A 27838-nucleotide genomic window follows, 5' to 3' on the forward strand; every position below is an offset into this window, starting at 1 on the left:
GCACTCAATAGCTTTCATTCCACTGTCACTCACACAAACAAGACCATGTAAATTGATCTAGGCACTGGCGGTCAAGGGCAAAGAACCAGTAATTCAACCTAGGCTATTTGAGGATGTAAGGATGCATGATAAAATGGGACGTAGATATACACTGTGTTTAGGCTGGTAGTTTTGTGTGGAAGACTAGCAATGACTTTGTGAAAGCTAACAGCAGTCTAAATAAAGAATGAAGAATAATGAATCCAGTGCTGTCAGAAATTTCAGATTGTGGATTGATACAGGCAATGGTGGATTGGATTATACAACACAAGAATGTTGCTGAAATGTGACGCTTATGGAACAAAGTGTGGCTGGTGTTAAGTAAAGTTAGCCCCTTGTTATATTTTTATTCAGTTTAATTTTGTTTAGTGTGTTTTTGTTGTGTGACGTTTGTTTAGTATGATTTTCAAAAAGATACGCTTTACAGTAATGTACATCTTTCCACGCTGCAGTCGTATTACCGAACTCATCACCAGTACTTGAAAGCAGCATCAGACACTACCAAAGGACAAAACGTCCTTCCCGGCATTTTCACGCGTTCCGTTGCCATGGAGCTGAGTTTGTTTTCTTCCTCCGGTCTACACAAAGTGAGAGGTTGTGCTTTAAAATAAAGTAAGGACCTTGTGGAGAAACTCGCCATAAGTGTGACTGTCCTCGCTGTCAAGACGTGCTGGGTATGTGAACAACAAAGTGCAAGGACTCAAAGTTTTCCAGCCCGGTAAGAAGCGCGTGCCAAACAAGGAAACACAGGGTGGCTAGCTAACGTTATCTATCCCGTTAACCTCAGTGTGCAGGTGGGTGTAACATTAATGATGTCTGATGGTTTATCAGCATATCTTTTAATTTATTGTTTACACTGCTAAATGTTTTATTTACAGCGCTTTTGATGCTCATTCGGGGTAATGTCTTTTTTTAAGTGTAACATTCAGTAAAGGGTCAAAACGGGTCAAGGGGGCCAGTAGCTAATATTAGTTAGCTAGTTAGTGAAGCTAAGTTAGCTTACTTAAAGTTTGTTGATTGTTTTAGGAAAAACACGTGAAAATTCAAAAATACGGTGCTCAGTGCTGCACTGACTGCTCACTATAATGGCTCAACAGACTGTTGTTAAGTGACATAACTAACAACATTTGTGCTCTGTGATGATTTGACATTATTGAGTGATTTCAACTATACAGTACTTAGCTAAGTAAAAACCTACCTGAATAAAAATGCTTCAACCCTTGGTCATTAGCATATATACCTGCATATTTGTCAGGAACTTATATCTCCCCTTTTCTATTTTCCACCAGCCCCTGTCTGACCCCATAATGAGTGGCAGAGTAGCAGAGAGCCGCCTGCAGGTCCTTCAGATCTACCGCCTGCTGCAGTGCGTCCGTGAAGGGGATAAGGTGCAGATAGAGAAGATGGTGAACCTTGGGGTGGAAAACCTCATCAATCTCACTGAGCCACAAGACGGCACAGGGGCACTTCATGTGGCAGTTTCAGCCAACAATCATGGTGATGGGCCTCTTCTTTACTCCGTCAGAATATATACCCTCTGTTTAATAGCACAAGATGCTCCACTGGCCTGCTGTAGCAATTTGATCCTTTTGAAATTAAGACATTTGGTAGTGGCCAACATTTGAAGGTAGTGCCTTTAGACAATCACGATGTTTACATGACATGAATATTGTTAATATCCAGTTTACTGTAATGTAATTTGATTTAAGTGTTTACAACTTCCAAAATCCCTATTTTACAAGAGTTGTTTCTTGGATGTTCTTGAATTTATTAATGCAAGGCCTTATTACTGTACAGTAGTCTTAGCAATGTCCGGGAATTATAAGAGTCCATGTACACAGGACTACTGTCCAAACTGTTTGTGCTCAAGACTTTTAAATTTAAAACCTTAAAAAGAGATATCAAGCAGTTCATAGAATGTACTGCAAACCAAAAAGTATTATTTTAAAGTCATTTCATTCTCCTGGCTGTTTCTCTGCTCTACCTGACTCTTTACAGACCTGGTCATCTTCCTTCTCTCCCAGGGAGCACACCCTGACGTCCAGGACAAGAAGGGCCACACTGCAGTCATGTTAGCTGCTGAGCTCGGCAATGATGCCATAGTGGCACTGCTGGCCCAGAGCCATGCTAACCTGAGGCTCCAAGACACTGAGGGCAAAGGTGAGCAGTAGCAGGCATTGCCATGTGCAGATGGTGGGTTCTGGAAAAATGAAACACTTAGGGAGAACAGAATAGTACATATATTTAATAGTAGTTTGACGTTTTACTGGGATTGAAATCTTTAAATTGCAAAAGAGACCTGAACAACAAAAAATCTGCACAGAAATGACAAACTACCACAGGTCAGTCACATATTTTAACAACTGAACAGAAAGCAGGGAAAAACTAAAAGGGACAGTTATGTGAATTAAAGAGTTTATTGGCTAAAATATCAAAATGAGATTATATAGAAACAGTTACAGGAAAATTTCAAAAAGAAATGCTTTAAAAACATCCAGGGGAACAAGACAGCCGTAACCGTTTGCATATCATTCTATTTAGAAGGTGCATAGTGAAAGACAGCAGAAGTAGAAGAGAAGAGAAGTTGGATGAAGGTGTTCAGATCTAATTTTATGGCATGCAGTGGGTTTAGTAAAGAGGTAGACAAATGCTAATAATTATAGATATAAAATGATAGGTATATTCAATAATTGGCAGAAAATTAATTGATGGCAATGTTGATAATCAAATACTCATTTAAGTCCTTTATTGGGTAAAAATATAAACATTGTCTGCTTGTAGATTCTTAAATATTTCAAATCACCTTTAAAATTGATACTTTTGAGTTTTGGATTGTCAGATAATATAAGCAATTTGAAGAGATTACTTTTGACTGCTTGTGGCACTTGCCATTATTTTTTACATTTGTTTGACTAAATGATTCATTAATTATTTAAAAGATAATTTATAGATTCATTTATGATATAGATCATCATTAGTTGCAGCTATTTGTATAATTGGATAAACCTGAATGCTGTACATAAAGACATAATCCCTGGCCATCTCTATGTCTGTTTCTGTTAATTCACCTTAAAGGCATAATCCATGATCCAGATGTAAAAGAGAGCATCGCCCTACCTTTAAATATCAAAACACAAGATTGGAAACTGCTATAACTCTCAAACTGATTGGAAGGTCTGATTAACAGTGGACAACTGGTCTTTTTCCCCATTTATATTTTACAAACATTTTTAATAAGTTAAACTCTTATATAATGTGCAAGAATGTACCTACGGTATAATGTTAATCATTTATATGGCTTTAATCATGAGAGGTAATGGAACAGCTTCCCTTCCACTAATGTATTCTCATTTGAGCTTGAAGTGTCGATTTCTCATATAGAGGTGTTTTCCATCTCAAGTTAGACCAGCAGGTTCGTTCTGAATGCCTTGCCTTGTTTTACAACTCATGAAAATGCATGGTGCTACTGTTTAGATATTGATGAGGAGGCGGTATCCCGGACAACTCCAATCAGTGAGCCCCAAGTTCTTCTTCAGAACCTTTTTAAACCAAGTGTGTTAATGACCCCAATTAGTGTGTCCGGAGCATCAGTTACTGCAAATGGCACTCTTTTGAGAGTGAGTGAATGCGAGAGAGAAGGAGGAAGAGAGCTTGAGTGTGCATGCTTTTGTATAATGTATCTTGTATGTGTATGTGTGTGCACGATTGTGTGTATGTGTGTCAGGCCGCGTGGGTACATCTAATTACAGATCAAGCACTAATGGTGATCCTCTCCTGTGAAACATGCTGAGTAACATGATCCTCCTGCTCCCCCCAAGGACTGGTTCGGCCCAGTCTCAACACTCACAGCCAAGCCTTATTTCCAGTAGGCTGAGTGTCAATAGTCACACATTTTCTTGTATTATCCTCAGTGTTATAAACGCAGGCTTGGTGGGGAAAGAGCAGCACTTGCCCCTCCCTCATTACCATGACTGAAGTACCACTGAGCAAAGCCTTCAGCCCCCAACTGCTCCAGTGTAGCTGCTCTTTGGCTGACAGATCAGACTGCGGTTGTACTGGACAGCTTCCAGGTGCGAATGTGTGTAAAAAGAAAGAGAAAGGAAAAGAAAGCATTGCTGCCAGTGAAACTTATCTGGATAAGTAAGAGTTGAAAAAGCGTATATCAACACGTGAACTTGCCGTGAACTTGGGGTGTCTGCCCTGGCTTTTGCTTAACTTTTGCACCCCTTTCCTCCTCTCGCTTTAGGTGTGCTGTTCTACTGTATCTACCCCACCAAGCGCCACTTCCGCTGCCTGCAGGTGGTACTGAAGTGCCACGCAGACGTCAACAATGTGTCTGCGCAGGGGACTCATGTCTTCCAGTTGATGTGTGAAAAAGCCCAGGAGTGCACCCCCATGTGTCTCATCATGCTGGATGCAGGGGCAGACCCCAATGCAACAAATCAGGTTAAAAATTGGATGGGGGGACTAACAGTGAGGCATTATGGGAACTGAGGCAGTGGCATGGAGTATGTTGGAACTGACAGCTTATCCTTTGAGCACACGACATAGTGATGCTGAAATATCTGCAGCCGAGATGCTCTTCAAGACTGACTCCTCTCATCTCTCTCCTCAGAAAACTGGTGTCACAGCGTTGATGGAGGCAGCCAAGGCAGGCTCCCTGCAGCTCGTTAAAACCATTCTCAAGAGAGGGGGAAACCCCAATGCCCTGGACCAAAAACGCCTCGCAGCAATACACTATGCCGCCATGGGGGGCTTTTTTGAGGTGTAGTATCTGCTCACCAAGTGTCACTTTTTTACTTTTAAAAAGATGACTAAATAATATGAAGCTGTAGTGAAAATAAAAGTGGAAGAGCTGTTAGCAGAATTTAAGGTCTGAACCACTCATTTGATCATAGCATTGTGATTGTCTCCCTACATTAGCTACAATGGGATTTTAGATTTAGGATTCTGTAATGTGTTGCTTTGTGGTGTTTTGTGTCTTCCAGGTGATTCAGGTGCTGTCAGCATACTCAGCAGACATGGGCGTTATCAACCTAGAGGACTGCACACCCCTACACTATGCTGCTGCCACCGGCGATGCTAATTGCTGCAAGTTTCTGGCACAGAGAGGTGCTTTTAGAGAGTCTAACAATAATAGGCATCTTGCAATTTCAGCTTTTTTGGTTTTCAAAGATAAGGCAAAGATAGCTCTGTGGTAACTACTAGGCCCGTGCGATATGACGATAAATATCATGTGACGATAGAAAAATCTTTTCATATTCTCTGTTGTTTATTTCATTGTGACGCAAATCACACTCTTTACGGCAAATATTTTCGTCATCCGTACGGCACGAATGCAGGCAGGAAATTTGCATGAACTCAAACAAACACGGGGGAGTCTAATGAACGTGACACAGAATGGGTTAATTCCAAACAGGAGAAGGACTCTTACCAGCCAAGACAAAACGAGGAGCTCCTACCTAAAAGAGGGGCTACTTCTGTTGCATGGATGTGGTTTGGGTATGAAAAGTCTGCCACGGACCACAAAACCGTACTTGCCACAGGCCGGTCCCCACAACAGACCCAAGGTACACAATGCCAAGCCAAAAACACTTAACTCAAGTCGAGTAGCCTGTCAAGGTTCATTGACAAAACTTTTCCTAGTCACCATTGTTACTGTAAGCCTATGGCATTTTAAACTGTATAAATTAGCCTAGCGGCTAGCAGACTTTTTCTCTATTCATAGCTTAACAAATTACATATTACATAGTCATCTCACTGCATCTCCCAACAGAACACAACGGTTGAACAGGTTGGTAGGTGGAACGCAGTCATGCCGTGACGATGTCCTGTCAAAGAACAGCCGTGCGCGCACCCTTTGGATCGGGTTGTGGGTTGCCAGGTTGTGGTGACAGATGGGTTGAAATTGTATGTAGTGTGTGGATTGTGTTTGGCAACTTGGGTGACGTCGGTGACGAGTTTCCCGAGAGAAACAACAAAACGGGAGGGTGCCGGGAGACAGCCTTGAAATATGTGAGAAACCCGGGAAAAACAGGAGTGTTGGCAGGTATGCATTCGGGTCAGCCTTAGTTATATCGTGATATGTCTCCTTATCTGGATATAAAATGACCTATATTGGGATATGAGATTTTGGTCATATCGCACAGCCCTAGTAACTACTCCTAATGCTGGATTTGCTGTCACAGAGTCAAGACAGGCTCTCTGTTGGTCTCTTTTTGTAGTTGTAAGCTTATTAAGAAGAAGTTAACTTTAATTAATTTTCTTCATGGTCAAATATTTGACACACAAAAAAAGAAAAAGGTAGAATATCCAGCTGCAAACACAGTCCCAAATTAAATTAGGTGATTCTACCATGTGTTTTATATTTTCCCTAAAACTGTGCTCTATGTTCAGGTTGTAACCCCAAACTGAAAAACCAGGAAGGTTTGCTCCCACGTCAGATTGCCAAAGACGCTGGTCACAAAGCAGCAGCCAAGGAGCTGAAGAAAGCAGAGAGGCAACAAGGAAAAGGCAACAAATCTAGCGGCGTCGGCCTCATGTCAGATCTTTGGGTCCTGACCCTCCATGACTGGTCTCATGAGTACGAGACTGAATTACGGCAAGCCTTTGGGAACAAATCAGACACAGTTACGACTGAGATGTTTATTTCAGTGTTAGAAGAACTAAAAGCTCCAGTCGAAGTAGACCAGCTGCATACAGTCATCTCAGCCCATGACAAGGGAAGAGAGGGGTGTGTCAACATTAATGATTTCATCAGAGGTGTCAAGTACATCAAGAAACCATTCCTCCTCTCCTCTTATATGCCTAAAAAGAAAAAGGGAGAAAAGGGAGGAAAAGGAGGCAAGAAGAGGGGTAAATTTGTCCTCCCTATGCCCATTTGCACCCTCCCGCCGGAGCTTATGCCCCGGCGACCAGATGGAGGCCCACCCCACTTCATGATTGAGACATACTACAACTGCTCAGACATCCGTCGATTTGACCGTGATCACCCGCCAGAACATCCCATAATGAATGACTCAGGATGGTACATAGAAAAGCCAGATAAGGTCTACGTCAATATCAATTACTGTGTGAAAAGTGGAGACCTGGAGTCTCTGGAGCTTGCTCTCAGTCAAGGGGTTCCTGTGGATGTAAAAGATCCGTTTTACAAGACCCCGCTGATGGTGGCCTGCTCCAGTGGCAACTACGAGGTGGCTCAGTACCTCCTCAGTCGGGGGTGAGAAAGATCATGTTTTCTTTTCTTTTTGGTATTATACTCTGTAAACAAAGATTTCACCACTTTTAGCAATACAGAAATGTTTTTTAGTTACATTTGTGAAGATTATTTATCACAATTAAGTGAAATAGATGAATAATCAATATTTTAATAACAATGTATGAAATGACAATGTGAAAACTATGTGAAAGGGGGGCTCGTAGTGATGAACCTACAAAGAATATCACCTGAAACTGCAGCACCCCCTTACTGTGCTTTATAATGACTTTCAGCTAATTGTTTAGCTGTCTGGACTGCAACTTTACTGTTTTGGTTCACTCTAACCAGTCTCATATCATCGTTTTTGGTCTCAGCAGGCAGCTGTTGTCACTCTACACTACCTGCTCAGCACCAAACAGCCGGCAGACAGTTAGAGACTAGCGAGTGAACATAGTCGAGCATTTAGCAGCTAAAGAGCAAGATATTTCCCTCAGGAGTTGGTAGAGACCAAAAACAGAGCTAAAAGAGAGTGAATATTGGACTGTGGCCAAAAACACGACTCCAAATGAATGATAATGTTGCTTTGTAACTGCTGGATGTGTAAATAATGAAAGAAGTTCACCATCAACTTAAAAGGTTTGTTCATATGTCAATGTTATGGTCACAACTGGTTTCTGCTGCCCCTAAATGGCCTAAAAAATCAGATACTGCTGGTTTAAAGCTATAATCCATAAGATTCTAAATTGATTTGGTGACACCCATGGTTACTGGTGGTATCAGCAAGTGCGGTAATCATACCTTGAGACTTTTAACTTGACTGGAAGAAGTACACAGATCAGATTTATCGCCAGTGTGTAACAAGGCCAATGCCCTGGTCAGAGATTTCATGATGATACCTGTTCCCGATAGGGCGGATGTTAATGTGCGTGACCAGTTCTTCTGGACGCCACTCCACCATGCGGCTCACGCTGGACAAGTGGAACTTATTGAACTTCTGGTGGAGGCCGGGGCCACCATAGATGCCCGGGCCCTCAGTGGAGGCACGCCCCTTATGAGGGCCATCGAGAGCTCTCGACCCTCCTGTGTGGACTTCCTCATCAAGGCGGGTGCCAGTGTAAATGCAGAGAACAAGAAAGGTTTGACTGTACATCTGAAATATATAAAAATTAATTAAAGAAATACTGATGTTGAAATAAATTCAAGATGGAATAGGTTTTAATGTATACTAGTAACAGATTAAAGCTGAAGTAGGCAATATTATTTTATTATAATTTCAGTTGAAATACCTAATTTTGACCATTGCATGTCACTAACAATATTTAATTGAAGGATTCCCTTAAAAACATGTATGTTTGTTGGGGCTCGCCCATAGACTGTATATAAGGATGGACGACATGACAGCTCCCCAAAAGTGAAGCCAAAACATCTCTTCGTGTCTTGGTTCCTCCCTTCCAGAGCCATGTAGCCATTTTTTTTAAATATTTGTTTATTGAACTGTCCTTTGAAACTAATTTACCAACAAATACACTTGAGTTATTGTAGCAAGCTGTCTCTCTAACATGTGACTTCTTTGGTTTGATTGACCATATTTTATTTTCCTTCAGAACAAAACTGCCTCGACATTGCCAGAGCTTTTGCAGACTCCAGGATAATTGACTTGGTCAAAGACAAGATGGATTCTTTGCCTAAACCGAAGGAGACAGCAAAGGGAAAGGGGGGCAAAGCTCAAAAGCCTAAACCTGCTAAAGCTAAGGTACCCAAGTAACTCCATTAAAATCTTTTCAAACTTTTCCTGTTTTCTTTGTTTGTGTATGTGGGAAATGAAAATTCCACTCTGTTCTTTGTTCGCTTTTCACTGTCCACAAAACCCATTCAGGCTTATTCAGAAAAAATCATGGCAATCACTTCTCATTTCCTGCAGATGTAAGATGTAAGATCTAGGTTCTTTCAGATAGCGAGCGGTTGCTGCTGCAGCTGCCCCCGTGGTTCCTGGCCACCACCGATCCTACCAGTCAGTACACCACAGGCTGCTGCTAATCAGACTTTGAAGCTGATGTTTGTCTCCATTCTGTCTGCTCTCTGCTGGTGAAGAGGTGTATCATTCATTGAACTCAGTTAGGCTACCAGTAAAATCAACTGCGGTATCGTTTCCCTCACTGTAGTTTATGTGGTTGCCATGGTCACATGGCGAGCTGCGGCGGCAAATTGAAAAAGTGAAACCCTCATGAACTCTGAATGTAGCAACAAATAGCTGTGCGCGTTCACCAGCGGCAGTGGCCATCCCTCTCCTTGGCAGCCGTTATCTGTCTGAACGCACCTTAAATGATGTTAAAGTAAAACTTTACCAACATTTGACCAGAGGTAATCTCCCACCCTGGTTTTCATCTGCGACTCCAGCTTCTTCTTTCAGCATGAGAAACCTAAGTTTGTGAAGAGATCTGATTACTGTTAGGCAGCAACTTGTAAGCAAATTAGACCAGATGTATTATGTTACAGCTAGCTAACATGCTGGCGCTTCAATTAGCATTTCCTAAAATCAGACAAAATGTATCAATTTTGTCATTAGAACTCTGAAAGTAGCAGGTGGTGCGATATAGCTGCAAGCAGCAATTCTGGGGGGCAAGAAAAAAATCCATCAAACAATAAATTGCACACAGGTGTACAATATGGAGCTGTCTACACACTGAGCATTTTTTATCATAAATTGGAACGCATAGGGGCAATATAGCCCACTTCCTGTTTCTGCTACTGCCAAACTGGTTTGCAATAAATGACAAATGAATACGGTAATTCTTGACAGAATTTCAGAAATTCGCTCACTACTGTAAGAAACTGATAAGCCTATTAAACTTCCATCCACTGTGACTTAAGAGCAAGTCAGCCACTGTTAAAGTACACTACTCATTTATGGCTTTCAACCTGTGATCCTGGGATAACTAAGGATGGGGCTCAAGACCCGGTACTAAAAGGACCCGGTTCCAAATTTCTCAAAACCCAAAAATCAATAAAGTCCGAGCTTATCAATACTGCCATCGAGACTAGCTGATCCTATAACGTAACGTTATGTCTCGAGAGACGAGAGTCGTGTCATTTAAATCAAATCACTGGTGCACAAACAAACATCGTTACAAGTGCATACATACAAGTTTTTGAATTCAATTGAATTGCCTGCCAACCGCTGTTAAACTAAACAAAGAAGAATCCAATTGCCTCACGCCCTCGTTCGCTTCATTTCTCATTTGGTCAATTGGTTGCTTGCTAGGATGGCTGAACGTGCAAAGCGATCAAAGGCTTGGCTACATTTACATTTCAGTAAAGCCAAAGATAAGGAGGAAGCGAAATGCCTACAGTTAATTTCTTGTAAGGGGGGGGGGACAAAATGCAGTACCTTCGACCGGCTTCGAGTCGGAACACCGCCATCTCCGGCTGCCGTTGCGGGACAATCCTCCTCTTCCACCCAAGGTGTGCATGGTGCGCGCATCTCAACTTCCCCCAACTAATCCAATTGATAATAATTCAAAAATATGTGATCTCTTAAAGTGACAGTACAGACATTAACCAACACTTTAGAATGAAAACGAAATAGTTATTGAAACATAAACAAAAGTCTGATAGAAGAACGTCTAGAGGGCCTAGTAATGAGTTGTGTTTAAAGATCGGCCAAAATATGTTTAACATTTGCCAGCTTCATTCATTTAGATGGTGGTCAGCTCAAGGTCACCCCATCTTTATTGTTGGAAAAATTTGTTGGACATTTATTGCTGCTCATGTATTATTTTACTATTCTCACATTATGTTGAAGGGGCCCTGTGTATTCCTTTTCAAATAAATACCCTGCATCACCAGTGTTTATTGAAGGCTAGGCAAATTTCATTCTGTTCAGTCACAGACTCACAGTTAAGCAATAAAAGCAATACCAGTTCTGTTGAGAATTTAATGTCGTCTCATCTTTCCACCAAATTAATAGAAAAGTATCGATAGTGGTATTGATAAAGACTCGGATCGTTAAGCAGTCTCGAAAATGGTATCGATATCAATAAAGATTAATGATCCCCATCCCTAGGGATAACAAGTCACATGCTAAACTTATCACACCTACGATCATATGCAAGTTTTAAATGTTCTAAGTTGGTAAGAATAGGATCCTGTAAATGGGAAAATATGGCCATAATACCTATGTTTTTAACCAGTTGTCATAAACGTTTCACCGTGCATTACTATAAAAGTTAGACTATGCGTTAGCATCTTTATACTATTTGGTTTGACTGAACCAGTATCTTTTAACCCTAAGTGATATTTTTTAACTTTACAATGTCTTTGCTGCTAAATTGATTTACATGTCAGCCAAATGTTATGGGGTTTCAGAATTCTAATGAAAAGCCATGATAAGGGCACCCCAAAGAGCCTTTAAAGTTTATCCAATCTTTTCTTCACTGTTTAAAGGTCAAAATGGTGGCCATATGAATCAGCTGATATTGACCACTGCAATATTCAGTGAAGACATCTTGACCGAAAGAATTTAAACCAACAATGATTGAGACATTGAAGGGAAGCTTATATGCCCAAATGTGAGTTGAACTGTGAAGATGGACCAGAGGTGGCGATAGAGAGATTGTTGTATTGACTCAAAAATTTGAACCTGCATTTCTTGGACTGATCTCTATCATATTTGATTAAGAAATCAGTTCAGTGGTCTTCCACAGAAATAGAAAGACACCTTCAGTGTTGAGACCTTATCAATATAAACATGTGCAATACGCCTTACTGTAAGTAGAAGTCTGTGGCTCCAAGATTTGAGTGTTTGAAACTAAAAACTTCTTTTTAAAAAGGGCATTGCTGAAACAAGGACACAGTTTCAGTGTAATTGATGTAAAGCACCGGAAACCAGGCCCAGATAATATCATCCAACTGCAGAGGCACAGGACCTTCAGTGCCAGTCCAACCTGCACCACCTACAGGCAAGAGAGTCACAGCAGCAGCGGGTTAAAAATGCAGATGTAAACATCTGGCTGTGCGCCATCTACAGGCAAGGAAAGTAATAACTGTTGCCACGACTGCAGTTTTTTGTAGCTTGCGTTTTTGTGTCTGTGTGTGTGTGCGTGTGTAAAGGGTTTTACATTTTACATTCGTAGTAAGTTATTTTAGAGAGAGGATACAGTTAGCAGACAATTAGCACTTATGCCCACTTGTCTAATGGTCATATGTCTGAAAAAGCTTAATGTTTTGCCCAGCAGATCAATGTTTATCTTTATCACTATCCCCCAAGATTTTTTCATTTAACTGCTATCTCTCAATTTTATTTTGAAATCACAATTACACTTTGGTTGGTGCTTTTCATGTTCTTGAATAATTTACATTGCTGTGAAGAGGTTCTGTGTATTTCCTCTGTGTAACAGGTGCAATTTCTGCTTGGACCGCCCATCCCCCTCTCTATCCTGTACATCTGCCATGATTTATTGAAAAATCAGAAAGCTCACAGTTTTAATCATCAAACTGACAAATCTTACCTGTAAATATTGTGACCTCCATTTGTTTATTATTCTTCATGTCTCTTGCTGTCTTGAAGCAGCTAAACTCTTCAAGCCCTGTTCAGTAACCTCTCTCTCTGACTGACCTGAATCTGACACTTGAAGACCTTTGACTTGTAGCAACAGAGTACTTGGATAAAATAAGGCAAATCTGAAAATCCTGGTGTCCCCTACAGGGCATTGCTGCAGAAGGTATAGAGCAAGCAGAGACATCGACTGCAACAGCAGGAAAGACTCCTCCTCAGAAAGACTCAAAGAGCATCATCCTGCAAAATACCAGGATCACTACAGGGAAAACCAACACTGTGGATATCACCTTTGTGCCAAAAACGGTAGGCTCATCACCATTTACTGTAGGTTGCCTCAAATATTGTATCATCTGCTTACTTAGCACAAGTTATTACTTCCTGGCTAACATGCCATTGAAAATATTACATAAACTGCCTGTGAAATACATTTTGACAAATTTTGTATTTTGATACATTTTATTTTGAACTATTTTGCTGCTGCATAGGGTATGCAAAAAATCAGGTTTAACCAAATGTTTAAAGGCCTTATTATTTACATTTATTACACACCAATGCGATTTTATTTCTGCTTCTTATTGTTGCCAAAGATCAATATTGCTGTCAAAAAGTTACATTTCCCAAGATAAACATGTTCCAATCCAGAAACACTTGAACAGGGTGCTTTCAAAATTGTAATTTAACAACCAGAACGCATTTGAACGCAGGGTAAATTCATGTACATTTTGAACTATTTCTGATTCTGATTCTGATTTTACACTTGAGCAAATGTGTGTATGTTTTTTGGGGGAGGGGTTTCTTCGTACTTCTATTCCTGTGTGCACTGACGTGATAGTGAGCAGCTGTAACAAAAGAGTTTCCCCTCGGGGATCAATAAAGTATTTCTGATTCTCATTCTGAAGAAAAGCAGTGGAGTTATGGTAACTCTAGCACACTTCTCCAGTGTTCCCATCAGTGCACATCAGTTCAGTACCGTACCCAACTTACTGAGTAATTGCACACAGTTCTCTTTTTTGCAGTTTCTGTCTATATCTTTTTGTGACTTGTCTGTCTGTCTCAGGTTTGGGGGAAGCCGCCCACCACCAACCAGCTTATGTCAAAGATAGAGAGGCAGAAGGAGCTCTTATCCCTCGAGGTGGACTTTGACGACTTCATGATGCCTTTCAGCCAGAACATCCAGAGGAAAACACTGGAGCTGGCAAAAACAACAGACTAGACCGAAAGGAGGTTAGGCAGAGAGAGACACTCAGACATTTTGGAATTATAGTCTGTTACCTGAGCTGGCTGGCCACCTGTAACAATTAATTACACTGGATTTATTTTGGATTAATCTATTTTCATTACCACCTTTAATCAACATAGTTGTTCATCAAGTTACTAAACCTCTCATTTTTTAATCTAATTTAGTGTGGAACTTGCATTGTCAATCTCAATATATAGTCAGAAATTGTCAGTAGGATACTATCTGTATAATTTAATCATGCTAACTTACCAAGGGCAGAATCTGCTTTTATTAATAATCAAATACTTTTTAAATTTCTATGTCTTAGGTACACGCCATTCAGTACTTTATATCCACAATGCTCAGCAAGGACCGTTTGTGTCTCATGGCAAAGCAAAAAGCTAACAGATATATATTTGTGAATACACTGGAACATGTACTGAATATAAAGATTTTGTACATAAATATAGAATTAGTGGCTACTGTACGTACTCTGCTTTCAATCTGGTTCAAACCCAGAATAATTTTGCTGTCTAAAATTACATGACCCTGAAAGTTAAAGGATTAGACACAGTTTTTCAAGTCTGTAATCATCCTCCTGTTCATACTGGCCATTAAGAGGGAATTATGAACTAAAAAGACTTTAAATTTGGTAGATACACACTTCATTTGACTAACTCAGACTGCTGAAGTCTTGTATTAGCTTCAGATCAACTTTGGAATGTATTTTTGCACAGAACAAGGACTGTAGATTTTGTCCCCCATCGCTCCATTCACCTCCAGGGCTGTCCCAGTTATCAATACAACCCCTTGGATCAATGATAACATCAGACAACAAAGAAGGGAATATAGAAAAGCTGAACATAGATGGAAAAAATCCAAACTCGAGGTTCACCACCTCCATATGAAGGAGCTTTTGTTGAAGCTGCCTACTTCTCTGACTTGATTACTAGCAACAAACACAATCCAAGATTTCTGTTTAGTACTATTAACCAGCTTGTAAATCCTTCTCTTCCTGTCATTCCTGCCTAATCTTCTATGGACTGTGAAAACGTCTTATTTTGTTGGCAAGATCGATGGACTGAGGTCCAATTTTGCCCTGACTGTTTTACCCTCCGCACTATTCAGCCATCCTACGGGTATTTTACTGTGAATTTGCCCCTTTCTCCCTGCAGACACTGTGGCTCATATGCATCCCTCCTCCAGTCCCTGTGATCTGTCCTTCCTGTCTTAGGTCCCAGCCTGCTCGCTATTATCAACAACTCTCTTACATTAGGGTCTGTACCTGACTATTTTAAAGTTGCCAGTGTCCAGCCACTTCTTAAAAAACCTTCTCTCAACCCAGCCCAGTTATAGAGCTATAGACCGAGTTCCAAACTACCCTTCATATCCAAAATCCTTGAAAAAATAGTTACAGACCAACTCCTGAAATTGGTTGAGGGTCATAATCATAGTACTGAAACCACATTACTAAGGGTGACAAATTACCTTCTTTTGCATACAGACAAAGGTGAATATTCCATCCTCATACTACTGGACGTGAATGCTGCCTTTGATACCATCGGTCATGCCATTTTACTTGATAGGTTACAGCACTGGGTTGGCATTTCTGGTACAGCTCTAAACTGGTTTCATTCTTATCTGACTAATAGATATTTTAATGTTTGTATCAATAATCATGTGTCCTCCTCAGCTCCCCTGCTGTGTGGAGTCCCTCAGGGGTCGGTCCTTGGACCAATCCTCTTGCATTGTACATGCTTCCTCCGGGTCATTTGTTCAGCCGCTTTCATGACATGTGTTATCACTGTTATGCCAATGATACACAGACAAACCCAATAACCTGAATAAACTGTCCTTCCTCCATGATTGCTTAGCTGCCACCAAAGATTGGATGTCTCATAATTTCCTCCACCTAAACCCTGACAAAACAGAAGTTCTTTTAATTGGTCCCAATAACTTTGCCACTGCAGTTGATCAGTTTATTGGACCATTTCACTCTAATATCAAATCTACCACTAAGAATCTTGGAATCATCTTTGATCAGTATATGACTTTTAACCATCATGTTACCAAGTTTTCTTCAGCTAAGAAATATTGCTAAAATCAGATGTATCTTGTCTTCTACGGATCTGGAACTATTAATTCACACTTTATTTTTCTCCCATCTAGATTATTGTAATTCCCTCTACGTGTGCCTCAGTCAAGCTGCTCTAAATTGTTTATAGTTGGTCCAAAACGCAGCTGCCAGGCTACTGACTACAGCTAGCTGTCGGTCCAACATTACCCCTGTTCTTGCATCCCTCCATTGGCTTCCTGTAAAATTCAGAATAAACTACAAGATTTTGTTGATTACATATAAGGCTCTGCATGACCTTGCCCCGTTACATTTCTGATCTCCTCGTTCTTCATTCCACCACTCAGATCCTCAAATCTCTGCCTTTTATCCATCCCCCGCTCCAACCTCAATATAAAAGGTGATCATGCCTTCGCTGTTTTAGCCCCAACCCTCTGGAATCATCTTCTGAAAAATCAGATTTGCTGAACCTTTGGACTGCTTTAAGCGGCTTCTAAAAACCCATCTCTATAGGCAAGCCTTTTTATAGATCTCCATCCCTGTCTTTTGATTTGTTTCAGTTTGTTTTTGTGCTGTGTTTTTGTATTGTAATATTTTTTTATTTATCTATTCATTTATATTTTCCGTGTGTGTATGTGTGAAGCACTTTTTAACTGTGTGTTTTAAAAAGTGCTATACAAATAAAGCTTTACTTACTTACATTGGAAACACATCAGGAACGGATCTCTTAATGGCCAGGACGAATGATTACAGCAATCAAAATCTGTTACAATGTTTATATGGGCACCTGACCATTGTTTTAAGACAGACTTGAAAACTTGTGAACTTATCCTTTAAATATCCTGATAGGGCAACTGAAGTAGGACATTACTCACATTACACTTGCTCAGCATAACTTAGTCAAGTGATCCAAGTAGTTAATAGGCCCAGTTAGATGGATATTGTGTTAAGTATCCAAAGAAGAACAGTGTTAGTGTTACAGGCTGTGACTGAATTAAAACTGGGAGTAGAGTACTGTAAGTACATACTGCAGTTAGGAAGATGGTTAAAATCCTTCCCTGACTCTGCAGTGGCTGGAGCTGCAGTGAGAGACATGAAGAGTCTGTCAGAAGTGGCAGGAGGACGCTGCTGAGGACAGGATAGGACAGATGCTGGTGGCTCATATAACGAATACCTGCTCTTCCTGTGTTTTTTTTTCTTTCCTTGCATCCTCTTTTATTCTTCTCTTTATTTTTTCCTTCCTTCTTTGCATCCTTTCCTTCCTTCCTTGCATACTTTCTTTCTTTCTTTCATCCTTCCTCCTTTGCATCCTCTCTTTCTTTCTTTCCTTCCTTCCTTCTATCCTCTCTTTTTTTTCTTTCTTTCTTTCCTTTCTTGCATCCTTTCTTTCTTTCCTGGAACACTCTTTTTAGTATGTACATACATCCATACATGGATCCAAGCATGCACTTGCAAATGTACTGCAGTCATTCAAAAAAACACACTTACCCATCAAATTATTAACTTTTACTGTTTATGCAGACAGAGATTCACTCAATTAAGTTGTCACTATGACTATGTTGTAATTGATTTCGCTAGTGGTAGTCCTTCATGTTGCTCTAACTAACTGCAAAACATCAAGCTGCTGGCAGAAAATAACTGCACTCCAGCTAGATGCAGTTCCATGTTGAAACCAGCATATGGCGCTGTTTGGCAAATTTAGCAATGCAGGGGTTTGGTTGTTTATTAAGCTGAGAGAACAGAAAACTTGGAGGGAGCTCTTGTGTTTCTAGCACAGAAAGACATCAAAATGGCAGCCATGTGTTTACTGTTCTCATGTTAGCTACTCAGACTGCTTTGAAACAGGAATCGGCATTTCACATACATTAATAATGAAAAGAGGATATCATTATATGATTGTTAAGAATTCACCTTAATCCTCCATGTTTTGTCTTTGCCTTGATGAACTGATTACATGAATGGCTTCAGGGTGACTGACTGGAGCCGAACAGTGTTTGGGTCATATTTTAGTTGTTGATATCCGTATCAGGAATCATCAAACAAAATAGACATCATTTTCAGTGTTAAATGACGCATTGATGCACACTCCCATCATCACCACCACCATCACCAGATAAAATTAGATTGCAGTGTCCTCAAGGTCCATGGGGACGCAGTTATATAATCAAATATACGGGCGGGGGGTAACGGCTTTGAGGTTCGTAATACAGGGCCTGGATTGTTTAAATATACATATAATGTGAAGAGAGAGTCAATGGATGAGAGCGATGAGATAGGCAGAGGAGGAGAGAGGAATGAAAGCAGAGAGAGGAGAAAGAAAGAGGAATACACATATGTAATGATATACAGAAAGAGACATGGAGACAGTGAATTGAGAGTGAAAAACATCCCTGAAAGCCCAGCAGAGCCATTTATAATGAGGCAAAAGAGATGAGGGAAGGGAAGGCGAAAGGACATGAGGATAAGAGATGAGAGGGGGTGGGGGCATGGGGATGAAGAAAGAGCAGTGGAGGGTGACTCAGAGGAGGGGGATAGAGCACGGCGGAGGGTTGAGAGGGGAGCGGAGGAGTGGGCGGGAGGAGAAGATGAGGGCTTTTCTAGCACAATAAGTGGCACACAGGTTAGAGGGAGTAAACAAGGCTGCTGGCTCTGATTGTTGGCCGTGACGCAGTGTGTCTGTCAGGGCGTGGGCTCGGGCTTATATGGTCTTGCAGTATGTCTGCTTGTGTGTGTGCTTTTAAAGAGTATATATGTATATATGTGGCTGTTTTTACATATAGGAATGCTCATTTTATTCATGATGATTAATGAGGCTCTATAGCATAGACAGATATTAGTTTTCCTAATGTGAATACAATATGTTTATGTTTGTGTATGCATGTGTGTAGTAGTATGTGTATGTTTGTATTGTACCCCTGTGCATGTGTATGTTTATTTAGGCCTGTGTGTACTTGCGATTTTGTTCATTTGTATGGAAGTTTACATTATTCAGGCTCTGCTGTGCCTCATATGAGGAAAACATTGCAATATGAGTTATATTTGTCTGTGTGAGTGAGTGCATGTGTGTTGTGTCAAAATGTGAGTGTACATACATGCTAATAGTGAATGTGCAAGAGTATTTTTTATAGCCTTTTCCTCCTCTCCTCTCCTCCCCCCTCTGCTGAGTATCAGTCTGAGCTCAGATCAGTGTGTGTTGCTGCCAGCAGCACTGCAGTCTCCCAGCTCTGGTCCTGCACCGCTTACTCAGCACTCAAACCCCTTCACTCCCAAAACAACCCACTGGGACACCTACACACATGCACAGACATGCACAGACATACACACACACACACACACACACACACACACACACACACACAGTGTATTATCACTGTTTACCACATTATGTATAGTATATTATTATTAAGATCTATTATAGCATTACTTACAGTAAGCATGCATGCACACAGATGTGCTCACACATGCATATAATCCAATAATCACATACGCATGCACACACATACATTGAAATACACACAGATGCTGTACTGTTTGTTTCAATTATCAAAATACATTTTACAGGTATACCTAATAAAGTGGCCACTGAGTGTAATTGCCAATCGATTTTCTGGCAATCGATTAATCAAAACTAGCATTTCCTCTAATGTGGACAGACATAACGTACATATACTGTACATACATTACACGGAACATAAATCATGTAAATTCCTTTATAATTTGGTAAGTGGTCAGCCTTTCTGTTTTTAATTTAATTAATGATATTGAATACAGCATGTCCATAACTTAAAAAGTTAGATGACAAAATATATTCACAGTTACAGGTTTAAAGAAAATCCAATTCCTGTAATTTCATGCTAAGATGGATTCAGTGCCCATGGTGTCTCTGTTTCCCAAAAGAGACAATAACTGTAAACACAGTAACAGGGCTATGGAAATGCTGTGTCTAGTGAAACAATGGTGGCGTTGTACAGATCCTGGTTTACCATCCATTATTGATGAGGGAGTCATGCTTCACACAAGCCTGACTGACTATATGTCACACAACAGGACCGCATGTGTGTGTACTCTATGTTTCTGTATGTGTGTAAGCTTTTTTTTTTTTTGTGGGTTTGTCTGGATATTTGGTACCTGTGCAGGTGTGTGTGTGTGTGTTGCAGTGATTCATCATTCGTTAGTGCAGCCTTGGCAGTGCCATAGATCTCTTTAGCTTTCCAAGCTATAGATTCCAATTTGCTGCAGGCCTGGGACTTTTATTATAAGGATATTGATTTGAATTTCATAGTGAGACCAATAACGCTGGGTGGCAAACAGAGGACTGGGTCTTGGCTCAGATAAACAGACCCATTCCTGGGAAAGAGACCAAAAACAGATCGAATAAATATCACATAGGATAGACTACAGCTGCAGCATTTTACTGACTATACTTCCTTCGTAAAACTGGTATTTGAAAAGGCGTTAACTGTAAAAGATCGGAAAATACATTTCAGTTTATCTATCTTTTCTTCTATACAGTTAGTAAAGAAGTGTTCTGTAATGGAATGGGATTCAAACCCACAACATTGTTGAGCTTAGAGTGATTTTAAAACAGATTCCAGGGTCAGATACTGGACCCTTTGATGTTGTAATTTATTATGCTGTTTCTGTAAGGGATACATTGGCATTACTGGGCTTTTCTTTGCCTGCCTTCTTTAAATTGTAGGAACAGAAGTTTCCTCTGCCCTGAAAACAGCTCATTAGTATTGCTGGCAATGATCATGAAAACCAGAGGGGTGCCATTAGCCTAAAACCACAGTAGTTTAAACCGTAGTTCCTTCCTCATTTTACTTTGGCTTTCAGTGTAGAATTTTGAAATGATTTTAGTCTGCAATATCTTTGTACAGCATCAATACCTTAAAACAATCTAGAGGTAACTGTCAAAGAAACACACCCACAGATGTTTCACTGTCTGTAAAGTGCAAAAGTGTGTCTGTGTCATCTCATTTTAGCCATTTCATTAATTTCAAGATAAGAAAAAATTTTGAAATTCTATTATTCGAAGTAATGACCATACAACCACAATGTGTACCTACCTTATACATGGCAATAACAGATGTTATAATGGTTGTGGGAGGCTGTGGTGGACAGGCAACATTTCAAAGCATCCAAGGACTCTTCTAATTGTTGACCAACGAGACTGAATCATTTGCTATTTATAGTACACGTTAAATTTTACACTTCAAGCAAACATATTTTGTTTTTTGCAATATTGAGGACATTTAAATTAAACTTCAGTTGCTTCAACTGATCTAACTAACTAATCTGATATATCATAATTTGAAAACTAGCCTATTAAATATGAAAAGATGAAATGTAATTTCAAGATATTAACAATTGCTTCACAGATCACAATATTTTATTATACCGAAGGAAAGAGTATAAATGCTATCGAACTTTAGAAAGACACTCTTTTTTGCTTCTCATTCTACCACAAGGGGTGTTTCCTTGTTGTATTTACTTTCTGTGTCTTGTTTAAAGCTGCACTAATCAATATTTTTATATTAACAATGGAAAAAATTACCATGTGTAATGTGAATGGTGTTGCTGATATTGATGAAGTCATAGGGAATTATCACCCAACTCTGCTGTTCCCCCTAGATCTACCAAGCTTTTTAGCATCCTACAGCTCTTTGTTTTTGTTTTACGGCCCGCAACTTTACTGCTTTAGTTCACTCTCACCACTCTCATCAGCGTTGTTTCCATCTTCAGCTGTAAAAGCTCTAAAAACTCACTGTGTGCTGCCTGCGCAGCACCAAATAGCAGATAGACAAAGTTAGCAACAAGCTTGTCAATGCAGTGGAGCATAGAGCAGCTAAAGGGAAGGATATTTTCTCAGGAGTTGGTAGAGACCAAACCAGAGCTGAAATTAGAGTGAATATTGGACTTACATTCATCAGGTGGCCAGACACACATCAGTAAAGTACAGAAATACAGTAGTACACTATATCTGGTTACATGGAATTCACAATATTAGCAAACTGAAAAGTGTCCTTTTTTCCTACATACTGTCCACTTTTAGAGAAAAGTTTAACAGCTGATGTTATGTCTTTGCATTTGGCTCTATTTTATACTGCAGTATCATCTGCACCCTCCCCAAACTGGCTCCTTCAGTCCTTTGGAAAAAAGGGAAAGGAAAGATGGGATTGGGCTCAGTCTCTCTCACTCTCTCTCTCTCTCTTTCTCTTGCTCACACACACTCCCTGTTGATTAACGCCTCCTCAGTGACCAATCGCTCAGCAGTAGTTGGATTCCTGAGCAAGAAGGACATTTTAATCAAACTTAAACCAGGAAACACAGTCATAAAATATGAATGTTATATAAGGAATTGTCAGCAGGGCTTTCTGATAAGCATATAAATAATACAGGTGAATGTAAAATGGGAGGGTGACAAGGAGAGCGAATAACACATTACTGTGAGCAACTTATATCTTTCAGAATAAGTAATAATTCCAGTAATCATATTCAAATCTCTTTGCTTTGATATCAGCATCCATTTTATTTTGATATGAAGTCAAATCTTCAGATTATGGATGTATTATTTTAGAGAAAAACACTCATTCTTTTCCTTCTGTGATGCATTTATCTTGTAAAATATCATGGGGCCTAATGAGGAATCTGAAGAGTTTTTGTCACTTGTGATTAAGTTTCTCATTAGCATTATTTCCCTTAAAGCTCTGCACATTACATTCATCATTCTCACTGTATTCTCTCACTGCATGGTAATGATACTGCATCCATAGCGGCAGTTTGCTACAGCTGGAAAAGCAAAAGATGCCAAGAGAAAACACAAAACATCCCTGAATATTCATATGCTCCTGATGTTATCGTGTATGCCTGTAAAGATAGAAGTGTGCTGCAGGGTGGAGAGTCGCAGCGAGTGAAGGTTTGTTCCCTGAAAGCCTGTGAAGTATAACAAGGAGTTAAAGTGAGCAACAGTGGAGAAGGAGGAGAGTGAGGTGACTAAAAAAGAGGATCTGCATGAGGGTTATGGTAGGTCATGACAGAGGAATGGTTGTTTTTCAAGTCAGACACAATAGAAGCTGAGGTGAGATTTAGCTAAATTCAGAAGCGTGATTGTGTATATGGGTGTGTGTGTGTGAGTGATAGAAGGATAAACAGTGGACAGATAAAAAGGAGAAGTGGTGAAGGGGTGTATTTCAAAAGATTGGCCTGTCATCGCTGCGTTGGGAAATATCAAGCAGTGGAGAAGGGGTATCAGGGAGGGGATACTGATTTTCTAAATGTAGGAGGGGTGAAAAGGGTGAGGTGGCAGTGGGTTATGGTTTGAGTGGGGGCGTGAGGAGTGGATGCAGCAGTGAAAGGGGGGGGGAAAGGGGGTGTTTTCCCAAAGCTGGGGAGCCACTGCAGAGCCTGAAACTGAGGGGATTTTTTTTTTGTGCCAGAGATTTGTTATGCTGCTGCTGCTGCTGCACCACTGAATCGATGAGGAGAGGAGGGGAAAGGAAAAGAGAAAGGGGAGGAGGGTCAGCCTGGTCGGGGTTGCTTCACTGCAGTGGAGGCTTTTTGTCCTCCCCCTCTTGCTTCACATTGATAGACCCCATCTCTCTCTCTTTTCTGCTGTCATTCTCACTGGAGTCTCATATCTGTCTTTGCCTGACTCTCTGTCTCTTTCTGTCCTCATCCTCACTTTCCTCTAGGCGGGACTCTCCGCTGTCCAAAACAAATCTGGCAACCTCCGGTGAAGTTGTATCAAAGTCTTGCTGTGCGTAGGCATCATACGCTAGCCAAAACCTACACTTTTCCTTATTAGCTGCATCAGCATCTGCCAAATAGTAACTTAGCACAATTGCACAAAACTTCTTCATATTGAGTTTGTCTGAGAGGCAATTTAAAGGGTTATATAGTTTAAGGTGTTTATGTAGCGGGTAGTAGTCTTTCATAAGGGATGCACTGATGCAATCTGCTGGATCGGTATCTGCACCGATACTGACCCGGTAGCTCACCTGGGAGAGCATGCAGCCTATGTACAAGGCTGAGTCCTTACTGCAGCAGCCTGGGTTCAAATCCAACCCGCAACCTTTTGCTGTATGTCATCTCACACCTGTCTCTCTTCCTATCAAATAAAGGCCCAAATAATATTTAAATACAGTTTTCTGTTCTGCTCCGTTCATTTACTGTGTTGAGCAAATTATGAGAAAAGTGTCTGTTGGAGACCTCCCAAGAAAAACAACAGCATCAGTCCTCTCAGGTGCCCCAAAACGTCATGTTTATGTTCAAATGAGTAAGCCCTCCAGCTGCCATATTAATTATGATGGGAGCAAAGGAGGAGTCAGGTGACGTTATTATTAGAGGTGTCATGATTCTCCAAATCCACAATTCGATTTGACTTTTAATTTTAAGATTCAATTTTCGATATAAACAGTATTTTTTTTTCAGCACTGAAGCTATGCCATTGTTAGACTATTGAGTCTTGATTTGTAAAGATCAACAAATCATTGGTTTTATGCCCTGACAACTCTCATTTACATTTTCAAATTCTTCTTTAAAAAGATAACATGGTATCAAGTGTGATATAACCGCCATTGTTTTTTTTGGGGGGGGGGGGTACCACTCTAAGGCCATATGGTCAATTTTAAATAATATATTTGAAATGTAATAACAATAACTTATTTCACCAGTCAATTGGGAACAAACTGTTAAACAAAAAGAAGAGTCACTATCACTAGATGGTAGAAGGTTACTTTACAACAACAGCTTGAGTTTCCTCACCCGTAAAAAGCCACCGGGATTAGAAAATCCTATCCTCCCATATTTGTCGTGTTGCCTGAGGTGGCGTATGGTACTCGCGTGTAGCACGCGTCATACGTCGTATTGGAGGGCATGGACAAATGAGGTATTTTGTCGTTTAATTTGGAGGACTTGTACTGTTGACACTACATTATTTCCTGCAATCAAAGCTTAGCTAATTCTGTTTAAGAACATTACAGAGTAACATTATGTTGTTGTTTTCCCTATGATCCATGTGTTCAATATATTTCATATTTTGTCTGTTTTAGTGTGGTGTGTATGATGTGTTTCTGGTTGTGTTTGTGTGTGTACAGCCTGAATTGTGCTTAGTGTATAGCTTACACAAATACTATTATTAATTAATTTGGTTAACAGAAGACTTAAGGGTTGCAGTGTGTGTACTTGTGTATTTAATCTGTGTGTGTGTGTGTTTCTGTTTCAGTGTGTGTGGTTTGGACTTCAGAGAGAGGGAGAGAGACACAGACAGTAAATTAGGACAAGAGAGTGAGAGAGAGCGAGAGGGAAGCTGATAAAAAGGAGCAGGAAACCAGACCAAACATGGGCACAGGTGACGCACAGAGGATACCCAGTTTCCATAGCAACAGGCAGGTGCAAGACACTGGGAGTTAATCTAGCTTTCGATCTGTTGAGGTGAAACATTTGCATACACATCACAGTGTGAGTAGTCCAATATACACACACATAAACGCACACTAACACAAGAACAGAGCTATGTATGTGATTCTTAGAGGGAAGTACACAACACACACAACATGTGAAGAACCACACTGAGATAAATGTGAACATGGTACCAGTAATAGAGAAAATGTGATTGGCCAACCAGGACCCTGACCTAACTGACCCTACACACACATACTGGGAAACGCCTGACACACTGAAGATTCAGAGGGATGGGAGGAAGATGAAAGGGAGTTGACAAGAAGGGGAGAGGAGGAGAGGGATGAGGCAGGAGAGTGAGATTAAAGGAGAAGTGGAGATAGGGGAAAGGAGCGTTGATACGGACCCTGGGGGTAAAATACCATGAAGAGGAGGGAAAAGACAGAGAGGAGGAGAGCAGGTTGAGGAGGAATGGGTTATTGCATGGTGAGGAGCGAGTGAAAGCGAGGAAAGAGGTTGAGAGGGAGGAACAGGAGAGGAGGAGCTGAGAAGGAGAAGTACAAAGGAGGAAAAGGAAGTGAAGGCAGCTATATACGGTACATTTTTGGGTCCAGAAAAGAGCTGTGCGGGCTTCTGAAGCACAGGCTAGTTGTTGGGTATATTGTTTTGCAGGTATTTGATCATATACTAGAGTATTGGAAAATAATAATTTTGACCTGATGATGGCGCTAGATGAAAAGTGAAGGGATCATCAAAGTTTTTCAGTTTATCCTGAGGGGTTACATGAGTGTCTGTACCAAATTTTATGGCAATACATCCAATAGTTGTTAAGATACAGGGCCGGACCTAGCATTTTTGGAGCCCTAAGCGAAATCTGTTCTGGATGTCAGTCATCAAGTCCTGTCGTGATCAGTTTGTAATTTTTCTGGGAGAAGAGCTTGCAGCAAAAGCAGTAAAGGCCATTGTTTTTCTATGAATACATCAGCCAGCTTCTCTTCATTTCTTCCCCCCCCCCCATTTATTAGTTTCCTGTGAAAGATGTGTTGGTGGCAACTTCTTCCATCCTCTCTTTTAGGAAAAGTTAAATCCTCTTTTAACTAATGGGGACCTCTGCTGACAAACTCTGTTCTCACCTTATCTGACAGGACTGGACAATCAGCAGAGTCAATATGTGCTGCCTTAGGCTGTGCTCTACCTGTACATGATGTAGAGGTGGATGTCTCTCCATCGGGAGCTAATGTAGTGGGTGAACATAGGGATGGTGGTATAATTTGTTTACCTGCAGGCAAAGACAGACATGCATGTACATATACCCAATGTGTATGTTGCTCAGAAATAAACCACATTAATTAATACAAATAAGTATGCAACTGTGAGTTGTGTTAATAATAACTCAATTTCACAATCAACAAACCATCCTGACTAAACTCACCTGCTGCAGGCAGTGATGGCAAAGTAAAAGATGAAGGGTCTATACTTTGACTTCCTTCCCAAGTAGCAGTCGCTGGGTTGTGCAGTATTGTCTTTCAGTTCCAAATACATACTCCTTTCAAGTGCCTGGCTGTTCATTTATGCAGAACACATTTTTATAATATCTCATAATATATTTTAATTTAAAACTATAACCCTGGTTTTATCCTATACACAAAATTATTTTATGTCCATTGCTGATTGTAAATTATCAAGTCAGAGAGAGGGAAACAGATAATAACAGGTTAATAACAGGTAGCTGATTCATCAACAGCAGCAGCTCGGCTGCCATCTCCCCATGTTAGCTTATTTATAATATCCGTTCGTAGTCCGTGACTGAAGCAACGACTCACCACGACCACTGCTTAAAGTTGAATCGCTTCTAGGAAGTCTATATTCGATTATTCAACATAGCAATCATGCACTCGACCTGGGCCGAGGCAGACATGGCCAGGGATAGGGACCTGGTATTAGCTAGCTGCTAGCTAAGCTTAAATAGGTAGCTTTGCTTGATAATAATAATGGCGTCATTATACATACCTCTGTATTTTGCTCTCTTTTCATCATCTTCCTTCTTCCGCTTTCTCCCCTGTGCACCAGACGGCTTGGACCTCTTCATCATTAATGAACAAGAAAAAAGACTACCGTTTTGATATCTTTCCGAATCATTTTCCAATCACATTTTAAGCTGTCACTTATTCACCTGTTTTGCTCTACTCTTGGTCGTCCGTGGAGGGAGTTGTGGTGGCTGCAGCCCCCCCTGCTGGCTTGAGTGAAACATATAATTTTACCTTTTTAAATAATCTCTGGAAAAAATAATGTTAACAGTGTCTGCCTGTGGATGCGTTATTCTGTTGTGGTTCAAGTATGAAAAATGTG

General features: G+C 40.5%; 1 protein-coding gene across 6 annotated transcripts; it reads left to right on the plus strand.

Moving 5' to 3' along the window:
• Window positions 1-472: 472 nt before the first annotated feature.
• On the plus strand, window positions 473-27838 carry ankef1a (ankyrin repeat and EF-hand domain containing 1a). Of its 6 annotated transcripts, XM_044170380.1 has the most exons (12): window positions 473-833; window positions 1329-1536; window positions 2038-2199; window positions 4286-4485; window positions 4655-4804; window positions 5028-5151; window positions 6436-7258; window positions 8147-8373; window positions 8842-8990; window positions 12942-13097; window positions 13852-14018; window positions 25314-27838. In XM_044170380.1, exons 2-11 carry the CDS (start codon window positions 1347-1349, stop codon window positions 14005-14007), a joined length of 2337 nt encoding a protein of 778 aa, XP_044026315.1. In that variant the 5' UTR covers window positions 473-833; window positions 1329-1346; the 3' UTR covers window positions 14008-14018; window positions 25314-27838. The 6 variants fall into 6 exon arrangements, 5 of the variants coding, with proteins under 5 accessions (XP_044026315.1, XP_044026316.1, XP_044026314.1 ...); XM_044170381.1 differs by lacking the exon at window positions 25314-27838 and having other exon boundaries at window positions 473-757; window positions 13852-15893; XM_044170379.1 differs by lacking the exon at window positions 25314-27838 and having other exon boundaries at window positions 474-833; window positions 13852-15893.

This window comes from Siniperca chuatsi, linkage group LG16 (genome assembly GCF_020085105.1).
Source record: "Siniperca chuatsi isolate FFG_IHB_CAS linkage group LG16, ASM2008510v1, whole genome shotgun sequence".
NCBI classification, from domain to species: Eukaryota; Metazoa; Chordata; class Actinopteri; order Centrarchiformes; family Sinipercidae; genus Siniperca; species Siniperca chuatsi.